Consider the following 12,509-nt stretch of genomic DNA (forward strand, 5'->3'; position numbering starts at 1 on the left):
ATGTATGTTTTATTTGCGTTAGGTTTAATCTCTGCCATGTCCAGTTTAAGAACTATAGACAAAAAGGTTGGAAAAGTCTCCATTAAACCATTAGGCAATCATGGACTAGTCACTCTGTTAGCCAGACATACCTCACAGGATAAAGAGGGGAGCAGAAAGTGAGACGTGTGATGCCTTGAGCTGGCTGAAAGAAATGTGAGATATAAAAATGTAACTACCTATGTATAAAAAAACCCCTCTCCTTGAAAAATCTTGAAGAACCATCAGAGTGCTCAATACTGGGTTCAATAGACCAATGGTCTGACTCATTTTAAAACAAACTCATTCATTCAAGTTATTAGTTGCCCTATAACAAATTGTTCTCAGGGCAATTTACATAATCTCAGGCTGGTGCATATAAACGTCTGAGACAGAGAAAGAGCAGAGAAGGATCTTGGAGATTTGCCAGATAGGTTTTGGATTGAACAGCACAACCAGCAATATATAATAAGAACAGGCAACTATAATTTTCTAGAATCACCCCTATGTGAATCCAAGGAGAGAAAACTCAACATTAAACACAACTGAGGTAAGTGGGGAAATGGCGCTGTTCTGCTGTTAATTTAATAGAAAATGATGATTCTTGCCTTACTCGCACCTATTACCTAATTGCCCCTACTTCCCCAGCAATACCTGCTGGCTCAACTCTCAAGTGCTTGAATGTTTATTACATTGTGGAAATTATCATGCAACAAAATGCCTTCCAGCACGGAGAGTCATGCCAAGTGCCAACTGTGATGTCGATCCTGTTCTAACAACTTTTAAATTTCCTTGGCTCTCTTCTCCATATATAGATAGATCAAAGATATTAAAAATTCTCTCTTCTTCCAGAACCACTGAGGTGGCAGAACTGAAAGAACGCAAATTAATCTTGTCTCTGAAAATGTCTGAGCTTCAAGAGACAACCTTAGCAGCCAAAAGCACCGTGCAACTCGGCTCCAATAAGAACCATCCTCCCTCCCTTTGTCCTGAAGGAATAGAATTTCCCAGGTTCTCCTGTTTGAAAGTTTCTGCATTCTTACTTTGTTTGCTATTGATTTTTTTAAAAGAAAAGTAGATGGTGAGTACTGAAAACTGCCTTATTTTTCCCCTCCTCTCTCTTTGATTCATAGCCAAGAGGAGTTGCTGCAAGTTGTCTCCACCCCTTTCTCTTTTGCTCTTCTCCTTTAAAAGAAAGAACTGAAATGCTCGCACCTTACTCTCTCACAGACTAGAGACCCAAACCAGCTCTCTCCACAGTGCTGTCTCCTGTCATTCTTCCAAAGGGAGCAGAGCTATTCTTTTTCTTCTGCTGCAGGACGGTACAAGAGTAGCAGTTGCAGCAATTCAAGTCTTGAGGCTCCGCAAGACTACACACAGACACACACGCGTGCACCCACACCCACTGCTCCACCAGAGTCATTTCTTCACCTGTCGCAAACTCTCACCCATCGACCAAAGCTACCAATGCTCTTTGGAAAGAAGCCTCATTTAACTTAAGGAAGAGATTCAAATCAAACACAGGAAAGCAGGGAAGAAGCGATCTAAGAAGTGAAAGGGGGAAAAAAGAGGAGAGATGAGAAGACCTTAATTCTTCCTCTACTGTTTTCAACATCATGAAGCTTAACATTTGGAAGGAATACTGAAAATAACCTTGCTTTTGCCAGCAGATATTTTCATCTTAAGAAAAGAGCGGAGCTCACGTGGGCAGCAAAATCAAAGGGAAATAAATACTGAGAGACTTCTTGTGCAAAAGTAGTGCATGGAGGGAGAGATCTATTTCAAATGTGCAAGTTTTTGATGAGGAAAACTTCCCATTTTTTATATACTTATGTTTTTTCTCCTCTACAGAAAAGGCAGAAAAATTATTATTATTCTTTTCCTTAGGGCCTTTAAAAGGTATTTTACTTAGTACGCCTTGGGTTTTCTTTTGGAGAAGATCAGAAGTCTTTGGGGGAGAAATGAAAGAGCACCGAATCCCTTGAGTATGATATACAACACAGACTAAAAGCAGATGCACTCTCTCTCACCTCTGTGCCCCGAAGAATAGGAATCTTATTTCTTCTTTTTAAAAAACTACTCTCCTTCAATGTGCCTGGAACTTCTGGGGATTGGAGTCGGCATGAATTTCGGAGTGCTCTTCGTGTCTCTCTGGTACCTGCCACTCATCAGCAGTGAGGTAAGTAATGAACTAACTTTTTAAAATATGAAATAATTTAAGTATACTTATGTCCTGATTTTTAAAATCTGAACATCTCAGCTAAAGAAATTCTGCTTCCTAGAATATGAGCTGTTGAACCTAATGTTTACTATTAGCAACTGACAGCTATGCAACTAATTATATGCATGTTTATTTGGAAGTCATGGTACTTTATTTCTCAGGAAGTGTAAGATCATAGTCTTAATTTTTAGACAAACAAAAACAAGCATTCTGGTTCTGGTTTAGAGGTTCTGTCTAGGCTAGGCAAGGACAATTCATGCAGTCTCTTAATACCCCTGAGAACTTATATACAAAAATATGACTGCTCTTCAACCTAATGTTTAGGCATTGCAGAACCCTCATTATGCAAACCAACTCTTCTGATCTTCAGAGTTACTATATGCCTAACAAACATGACCGCATGTGATTAATGCACACTGATTATTGTTTCAATGTTTTTGAATCCCCCCACCCATAAATTTTACTGGGGGTTTTACTGGCACGGTCCCATGGCAGACCTTCTAACTTGGTGGCTAAAGAACTGATATCTTAGGGTTTTTGCAGGCTCCCCAAAGGCAAGGGATCTCTTCCAGAAAGTGTATCATATCAGATTGCCCCAAAGGGTAACCGAGATCAGGCTTTGATGAAATCAGATAATCCTTCTTAGGAATTCAGCCCAAGTACCTGCTGCAATGAGTGTGGGAGAGTCTTTGGTAGTTAATGGAGAAGAGTCTGCCGTATATCTTATGATGCCCGGGGGAGTCAGTCTGAATGGGAAAGTGCAAATAGTTTTCTCTCTCTCTCTCTCCCCCCACTCACTCCCAAGAGGGGAGGTCAGACTAAAGGGAATGGGATATTGCAGAGTTTTGGCTGGCAGCTGAATACCAACCAGGGGTTGCTAGCAGAGGACATAGTTTCCCAGCTGTTCCAAGTTGGAGCTGCTGTAGGAAGGATCCTGTAACAGTTCCAAAGAAATACCCAAGAGGATAGAGAGGGAATGTGGAGACGAGACTAAGGAGGAGCTCTTAAAAGGGCTACGGCTGCCTTGTTTCCCTCGAATTTTTATTTAAAGCCATGCCTGCCAACTGTACATTGATCAGACAGAACAACCTCAGATATGCAACCACTTCTGACTGGAACTCTTGATGTGCAGTGCTATCCTGATCTTATACTACAAGGAAAAAATGGGGTACGAACCCCTCACTGCAGACTTAGGCTGATCCTGGCATTTAATTGATGTGCATTAAGTTCTCTTTAACACAAACAGAATAAGAGTTTAGATTTTTTTTCCCTCAAGTCTTTCAGCCAACGCACGCTAATATAACAAGGGAAGATTCCAATCCCTATTTGTAAACAAAGAAGCAAGAATAATTATTTCAGATTAACTCCAGAATGCAGGGCTATGTTACCCCAATACAAACTGACTTTTATTGGTCTACCAAGGGAATCCGAAACATACCCTCATCTATGCAAGTGTGCCGAGCAAAAGAGCGTCCTTACAGCTGAAGGGGTCGGAGGAACACCCGGCAACGGAGGCACAACAGGTTGTCTGGAAATGCACAGCTGTATGGGAGGGCCAGAGGAACATCCATCTGAAAAACTTTTTGTTTTCGTGGCTCCTCCTCGCCATGAGCTGGGGGGCAAACAACAGAAGGAAAGGCAGGGAGGAAAAACTGGAGCTGCAATAACCTTATTTATAGAGAACTCGGGACGTGGTACCGGCCCACATAAACAAACGATCCGCGATTCCACGCCGCCCTTTTCAAATAAGAAGCAGGAAAAGGGCAATCGGAGGAGGCCTCTATTGGCACCAAGTCTTAACAGATGAGGAAGCCAGGGCTCCAATCCTGCAAATGCTGATAAGCAGCGAGAAAACCCTGCAAAACATGTGCAGAGCGCTTCTCCCCCCCCCCCCCCACTGAGCTGTTTCAGGGGCAATCGAGGCATCCACCGATTTACTAAGTAAATAAATAAATAAAGTGCTAGTCCCTCGGGAGGAGGAGGCGAAGGAGGAGGGAGTCTGGAGCCAGAGCTTGGGAAGTTGCCAAGCCCCAGGTTGTTGTGCCCACAAACCTGTGCAAAGAATTCTTCTTTTGTTCTCCGTGTGTGTGCTCGGTTCGGAGGAGGAGCAGGTAGCGCGTCACGCGCGCCTCGCCGCCCTCCTTCCATATTCCCGCCCCGAGGTGGTCGGAGGAGAAGCCGGCCTTGCCGGGCCCGCCCCGGCGCTCGCTCGCTCGCTCGCTCGCGGCTTACCTAGTCGCAGGAAAAGGAGGGGTGCCAGGCTCTTTTATTTATTTTTATTTATTTATTCCCCCCCCCCCGCTTCCCCGGCGGCCGAACCAGAAGAAAGCGCTGCGCGAGGGGGAAACCTTTCCCTTCTCTTGTTTGGCCGAACCTTCACAGGGATCAGCAACGAGGCACACCCCGAGTCCCCCCCCCGAAAAGCTCCTTTCCTGAGGCGTTACTTGCACTCAGACCTGCTCCTTGTGAGCGCTTCCCTACTCTGTTATTGTGTATTGCGGGCCAGCCTGAGTAATCGTTACTTTCTCTTCTTTTCCTGGAAGGGCGCCTGAGTTTTAATATATCCATCATATTCACAATCTGCATGTTTAAGGACTGTTAGGGAATGGTTCAGCCTGGCTAACTGGTCTTGTCTGGAAGGAATCTGTAGAGTAGTGTATTTAATATATAAGGAGACAAGAGAACATTTTAAAAACCGCAACATGACATTGAGGCTCCTATGTAAACAATATTGGACGTGGACTTGACTCACTTAAGGATTCCTGATTCCAAATTTTGTTCAGCTGGGAAACGCCCCCTCAGGAGAACTTGAAGCAGTCAATAACTCTGCTCACCTATGTCACAGACTAATGACAATAAAAGGGGCTTACTCCTTGTTTCCCGCTCTAAGCATCTAGAAGGAAGAGTGCTAAGATGTTGGTAGATAGTTTTCTAGGAGGTCTGTGATACAAGTACTGTAGTTTGTTTCCTAAAGCAAGGAACAAATGGTGCCCATTACTTATTCAGGGTAAGGGACCTATGGCCCAAGGCTCGCCTTGCAATGACGTAGCAGGTACCTGAATATTCGTAATAGGCATTCATTGGCTCATGTAGCATGTTTGATGTTATAATACCGTATCTATTAAAATGCAATCATTTTCAACACGTAGGGAGTAAGGTCCACTGAACACAGACTTGTTTCTGATTAAACATACCAAAAATGACCCCTGTTTCTATTCTACTTCAAATGGATTGTGCAGTTCAGTACTCTACCTAGTGTATTGTTTGATCAGGTTGATGTACTTCACAATACTACAACATACTTTTTTTCTACTTCAGGGTAGATACACACAGAACTCGTATCCTGTGATGTGCTTTTAATATGTTCTCAATTATAAATTTTCAGATATGAATCCAGGCTGAAATCCTGTGCATACAAATGGCACAGCTTTTGGAAGCAAACTGCCATAAATTAAATCTCTGAAGACATACAGGGCTGTGCAAATCAGTGTGCAACAGATAAGGTTTATCAAAATTTCTGAATCTATGACAATTCACCTCTAAAAGTTATGTCATTTGCACAGCTGTGCAACAGGATTCCTGCCATAGAATCTATTATAAATAATGTGGTTATTTAAATTGTGGGTTTGCTTTAAAATGTTGACTGTTGTCAGATGCTGTTGCATGTGCTCCAGAGTAAAGTTCCATGTGTTTCATGCTTGGGGAGCTGTGTCAGAATATAAACATTTTAATAAGTACCACTTGTGTGGTTTATGTTTGCTTATAAAGATTATATTTGCTTTTAAAATTATTAAGTATTCAACTTTTGATTATCTAGGTAAATGTCAAGGTGACAAGAAAGAATTTGTTTGACGGTGACTATTATGTAATTCGTGGGAAGAATAAACCCTTCAAATGTTGCCCATTTCTTATTAAAACAAACATGCTGTAAATGCTTACAATTACAGAATCATCCACTTAGTCTTACAGTTACGCAGATGCTGTATCAGCAAACATCATCATAAAGTCAGTAAGCATCTCTATAGAGCACTATGATATCTTGTCTCTTAGCACCCCCAGGTATGTAAGACAGCTAATGGAAATAAGTTAAGGCAGAGCCTCTGCCCTGAGAAGTGTATAGTTGTCACTGAAATGTGGCATAACAAGTGAAGTTTCCCTGAATCAAAAGACAAAACGGGAGCGCTATGGAGCAGGGGAGAGGAGAAAAATGATCACAATATCAATGACAGTTGGAGAAAGCACATTACTACTTCAAGGGGTTCCCCAAATTATTATGAATCAAGGTCCAGAGGACCATATCTCGTGGGGAGACCTAAGGACAAGGGGTGAGACTCAAGCAAAGTAAGTGGCGTCAATTGTTACCAGTTTTCTCATGGAACATAAATCTAGCCTAAACATGTCTACTTATGAGTAAGCCTCACTGCAAGATCAGTTAGGCATACAAAGCACAGGTCAGTTCTGTACATGTCTGTTTCAGAGTATGCCCTGATGCATAGCTTCCTCGGGTGTAAAGCACAGTTGAGTTCAGTGATTCTCAACCATGGGTCCCCAGATGTTCTTGGACTAAAATTCCCAGAGGCCTTCACCACTAGCTGTGCTAGCCAGGATTTCTATTAGTTATAGTCCAGAAGATCTCAAGGAATCCCAGTAGCACTTCTTCTTTCCTGTCTGGCCCTATGATGAAGCTGTGTGAGATGACTACTTCAGTGACCCTTCTCTCTCTCTCTCTCTCCTTTGTCTCCCTGATGTGCTAGTTGTACAGTATAAAAAAGGACTAGATCTGAGTCCGTGGTTGCTCTGTTGGAAGTCTTCCTCCACTCTCTTCTACTGGACTCTGCATATCCTAATCATACTCCTGATTGCATTTGCTAGCAGAAAATATTCAGAGAGAGAGAGATGAAAGGACACCAAGAAAAGAAAAGAAAAGAAAAGAAAGAAAGAAAAAGAAAAACACTTTCCAGATTGGTTCAGTGATTCTCAGTGATTCAGAAACATCTCAGTGAGACTAGATGTGGGAAGTAGGGAGTTTCTCTTCCCTTAAAACTCCCACCACCAAACTGGCATCAATCTTTCTTCATTGCAGTCAGGCTGTGTATAGCCACAAGAGAGTGGGTGGGTGCGAAGCCTTCCTTTCCATGGCCATTCCATTGTTATTCAGGGTATAAAGGGAAGAGTTGGAGAGGTGGGCTGTGCTATGATTATGTGTGTGTGGCCAATTGTATTTTTTGTCCAAGTAGTAAACATTTTCCCCCTTTCCTTGACAGTTCATGTAATGTAGGTTTCAACGGAAATGTGCCCCATTCCATTTGGCTTAATCATACTTTGTATTCTCATCCCTCAGCACGTACTCTCATAAATATGCACACATGCTACATTGTCACTTAGATGTGAGATTAGGTTGCAGAAATTCTGATCCCCAGACTTTTATCTTTTTACCAAACAGGGAACAGCTTTCCTGGAAATCTCTGTCTCTGTACAGAATGATAGGGAGGTTTCTCCCACCCCCTCTCTGCAGCATTGATTCTGTTACTCTTATTTCTGTAAGAAGTCACCCGTTGTTTACTTTTTAATGGTAGGCGCTCTCAGAACACTATGCATGATTTTTTTATCAGCTGCAGAGGGAGAAAGTGCTCCTGATGTCATAATGCAGAGGAAAATAAAAAATTTGGATTTTGCACTTGTGGGCAAGGAAGCATAGTCTTTATTTACCCACTGGTGCTCTTTTACCCACCCAGAGTAGTCTATATGACTAGATAGGCGGGCTATAAATGTAATAAATAAATAAATTTTATGAGCACTGAGTAGTTTAGAAGACATTTAATGTGTATGGGAGTTGATATGTTTATTGGTAAACAAGTAACACAAACTTTGATCCAATCAAGATTCCTTGTAATTTATGAGTACAGTATTCTTTTCTCTACTCTAGACTTCTTTACATTTACAGGTTTTACATTTATCCATTCTTTTGATTAAGTACTGTATGTGTGTTCTGTGCCATCAAGTTGGAACTGACTTACAGTGACCCTAATAGAGCTTTCAAAGTAAGTGAGGTGTTTAAGGTGTGGCTTTACCAGTTCCACACCCTCAGTGGGTTTCCATGGCTGCGTGGCTAGTCTATCACTCTGTCCACTACACCACACAGTAAGCATATGTGCAGGCTAATTTTCCATCTCAGGTGCTGCTCGGTTAAAGAGAAGGAATCTTGGGAACATGTATTCAGGATGAAAGGTGAAATAATGTTTAAATAACATAAACAGAAATGGGGCCAAGTAAATGTGATTTTGTTTTTAATCAGGCGTACCAATATAGTTGTTCTTTTGGATACAAATTCTTTGTGAATGAATAAAAGCAGATAACAAACAAGACCAATCAGAGTACGTATGTGTGTAACACTAAACAGAATGTTGGGGAGGTGTTAAGTTGTTAAGGTGGCACTTCAAGAAGCAAGCCAATCTACATGTCTGTCTTCTTCATCAGCTGACATGTAGATTTAGGAGAGAATGACAGTTATTTCCAGAATCTATCTACATACGCACCATACTGCTGGGGAAATCCCTTCTCTTTCCTTTTGTTTGCAGACTGCTGCTGCATGAGGGGTGGAGACTGGAACACATTAATACTAATGGATGGTGGTGGTGATGGAGGTTAAAATATAAAATGCAATCTAATACCTGTGGGAGAATCAAAATTTTAAAACTTTCATAAAATACAACACTTTATATGGTATTTGTCATGAAGAACAAGTTTCAAGGTATAGAGAGACATTTCTACTGACCTTGGGGAAGGATATATTTCTTCAAGATGTGGCCACCCATGTGGTAATACTAGGGTTAAAAGCATCTTTCCCAGCAATGGAAATAATGGCCCTTGGGGGTTAAATCAGCTTGTGCATCTCTTGCTAGGTTTTGCTGGGACTCGTTGATGTTACTCCATGCTGAGGAATGTCACGGTGTTTCCCCACCACAGAACCCCCCCAAGCACAATTTGGAGAGGGAAGAAACATCTTTATTTTATATTTTATTATTATTTTTTACTTTACTCTCTTAGTCCTCCATGTGTGCAATATACACCCCACCCTGGTGCAGCACAGAACCACTATAGTTAATCGCTGTAAGACACATGGATTCCCAAAAGGTTGGTTACTTGGACCTTGTAGGTGGACTGCCAGGTTGGTGAGAGTGATGACATGAAACTAGCATACATGCTGGACATATGAAACCTGGGTAGCATTCTCTCGATTATTGTTTATGTGTCTCTCTCTGCCTTCCACTGCCTCCCACTTTGCTCTATCATTTTATTTTTCTATAAGGAAAGGAAATGTGTTGGCTTAACAGACACCCATTCATTTCTGTGAGGATGATGGTGAGAATGGATTTCAAAGCTGGCAGGTGAGACTTGCTTAAAAGATACAATGTTTTTGGTAAGCTACAGGTGGGAGCGGGAGAATGAGTCACTGCTTTTAAGGCAGTCTTCCCACTCTAGTACCTTTCAGTTCTTTTGGATTACAATGTCCATTATGGGCAACATATTGGGACAGCATTAAAAGGGAGGGCATCCATAGGTCATGGGTTTTGTCCCCCTTTTTTCCAAATCTTCTTTTCCACTTCCTCCTTCACGTCTCTTTTTTCGACACTGGATATACAGAAGAATCCATGTCCAAATAAGACAGAACGCAGAAATATTTTTTCTTCCAAGCCTTTAGAATTGCTTCCTCCCCCTCCCCTCTCCTAACTTCTTAGTCCTTGTTCCTCTGGGGCCATGCTGTAGAAATGCAATACGTTTCTGTCTGGAACCTCAGAGAAACCACAAGAAAGCACTACAATGTTGTATAACTGCATTGATCTTCCTTTTGAGTACCCTTTCATGGGAACATACCAGTAATTTATGGGACACCCACCTTCATGTGGAGAAAGTGAAAAGGTGCAGTTCTTGCCTTGTATAGGTGGGAATCTGTTTCATAGCTGCAGGATATTGAACTAGCTTTGCTTTCTCTCCCGTTTTCAATTTAGCTTGGCAAGCTCAATGTTAGATTATACATGACCCTTTAAATGCAAATGAAGAGAAGAACTAAATTCAAGGCTGGCCCTACCTTTAGGCAGAACAGGTTGGGCGCCTCAGGCAGCTGATTTGGGTTGTTATGAATAGGTTGTTATGAATACAAGGCAGCAATTTGTTAATTAATATATTATTTTTGTATTTTTAGTGCTTGGGAGAGGTACTTTCTTGTTACAGATGTCAAAATAACTTGACTGGCCATGTGTACTCTGCAGCCTTGGTTTGGCAGGTGGAAGGTAAACAAGCATTTGCTACTCTGCCTCAAGCAGTGCAATAGCTTGGTTGACCTTAGAGAGGCTATAGTGTCTTCAACTTTATGTCTTTTGTAGGAGCTTAAAGCCTGGTGGTCAAGTAGCTTAATGAAGGCATGGCTGGGGAACAAACTACAGTACCTTAAGCCTGAATCAGCCATATGGCCTTTCCAGGAAAGAGTTTGGTTGAATGATCCAGCGGTATTTGATTCTCTTAGGCCAGGGAAGGCAAAAATCATAATGTTGATAATGCAATTAAGAAAAGCTGGCAACAAAAAGGTAAGAAAGATAGTCCAAACTAGAGGTCTCATCATATGGCATTAAGCAGTCCTGTTCTGTCCCCCCATTCATACCATATAGCAACATAAGAAGCTGCCTTCAGCCAGACTAATTATGCATCTAGCTGATATTGTCAATTCTGATAGGCAAGAACTTTAGAAAATTTCAGGCACGATTCTTCCTTAGCCATACCTGGAGATTTCCGATATTCCCTCATGATTTCCCATTCACCTTCTGGCAAGGCTGAATCCTGCTTAGCTTCTGAAACTAGATAAGATAAAATGTGTTTAGGGTGATATGGTGTTCTGCCATTGGTTGCCCTTTCAGACTTATTATTACTCCAATATAAATGCCTGTAATTATTTTGCATATACTGTATATAATGCATGTGATCAGCACTCAGTCCTAACCTATGTGAATTCATAGGTTGAAAAAGTGGGTTTTCTGGAGCACAGTTCTCAGAATCCTGGAGCCATTATGTGGAGCAGCCAAAATGGTTTTTAAAAAAGTGACATTTCCAGGCTCTGTGAACACATCTGAGATCTGAAGTTTGAATCTCAAACTCAAGGCTTGAAGCTGAGACCTGTCTGGAAAGGCCCCCATGGGTGCTCAGAAGAGAATATAGATGTGCCCCATCTGTTCCAGTCACTGGAAGGAAGTTCAAACATCTGTGTTTACTAGGTCAGGTATTGTCATTGACATGTGCACTTAAAAGTTCCTCTGCAGCTGTTCTATGCCAGAGCAGTGGATGTGATGCTGCAGCTGAGCAGGCTAACAAATGATACTGGCAGAGGGCCTGGCAGTAGCAAGCATTTTGACAGGCATCAAGGGAGACAGCATCATGCCTGTGTGTCTGACAGGAAGTGAGGATATATGACAGAATTCTGTGCAGTTCAACTCAAAATAAAGTTGCTGTGCTCATTTTGAGTTACTTCTTAGGTAAAGGTTCCCCTTGACAATTATTTAGTTATGTCCGACTTTAGGGGGCGGTGCTCATCCCCATTTCCAAGCCATGGAGCCAGCATTTGTCCATAGACGATTTCTGTGGTCACGTGGCCAGTGCGACTAGACACGGAATGCCGTTACCTTCCCACTGAGATGGTACCTATTAATCTACTCGCATTTTTACATGCTTTTGAACTGCTAGGTTGGCAGGAGCTGGGACAAGCGATGGGCGCTCACTCTGAACTGCTGATCTTTCGACCTTGCAGCTCAGAGGTTTTGTGGTTTAATCCGCAGTGTCACCATGTCCCATTCTTAGGTACATACAATTTCAGAAAGGAGGAGGGTGCGGGGGGAATGAGACCAAGGCAAGAACTGGTGTCTGAGGACTTTTAAAAGCAAGAACAAGTACCTTTATGTTGCATTTATGTGGCACACATGCCTCTGTCTAGATCCATCCAAATAAGGAGAGGGGAAGGCCAACACAAAATAGTTTGCCCGGTAGTATGGAGGAGATCCAGCCCCACCTACCTCTGACTATCCCGATGAAGTTCTACCCTAATGAGCTCCTGTTAAGCTTAGGAAAAAGCTTATCAGCAGTACTTCATTTGAATCATGGGAGGGTGCATGCGAACTTGTGAGTTGGAACAGGAGAAAAAGGGTACACGTAAATCAGTGCCATGTACCTCTTTGCATATACTGTATTATCCAAGTTCTCTTTTGTATATCCTCATAGATCTTCA

The 12,509-nt window shown here is 42.1% G+C and overlaps 1 protein-coding gene across 1 annotated transcript in view; it reads left to right on the top strand.

Annotated features, from left to right (window-relative positions):
- Positions 1-12,509, top strand: part of PDGFB (platelet derived growth factor subunit B) — a 46,146-nt gene that overhangs the window by 11,648 nt on the left and 21,989 nt on the right. Inside the window, exon 2 of the mRNA XM_020787648.3 lies at positions 1,152-2,197. Within this exon, the coding sequence (XP_020643307.3) occupies positions 2,108-2,197 (90 nt within the window). The 5' untranslated portion in view covers positions 1,152-2,107. The remainder of the gene's footprint in view (positions 1-1,151; positions 2,198-12,509) is intronic.

The sequence above is a fragment of the Pogona vitticeps genome, chromosome 5 (assembly GCF_051106095.1).
Source record: "Pogona vitticeps strain Pit_001003342236 chromosome 5, PviZW2.1, whole genome shotgun sequence".
In the NCBI taxonomy this organism is placed as follows: Eukaryota; Metazoa; Chordata; class Lepidosauria; order Squamata; family Agamidae; genus Pogona; species Pogona vitticeps.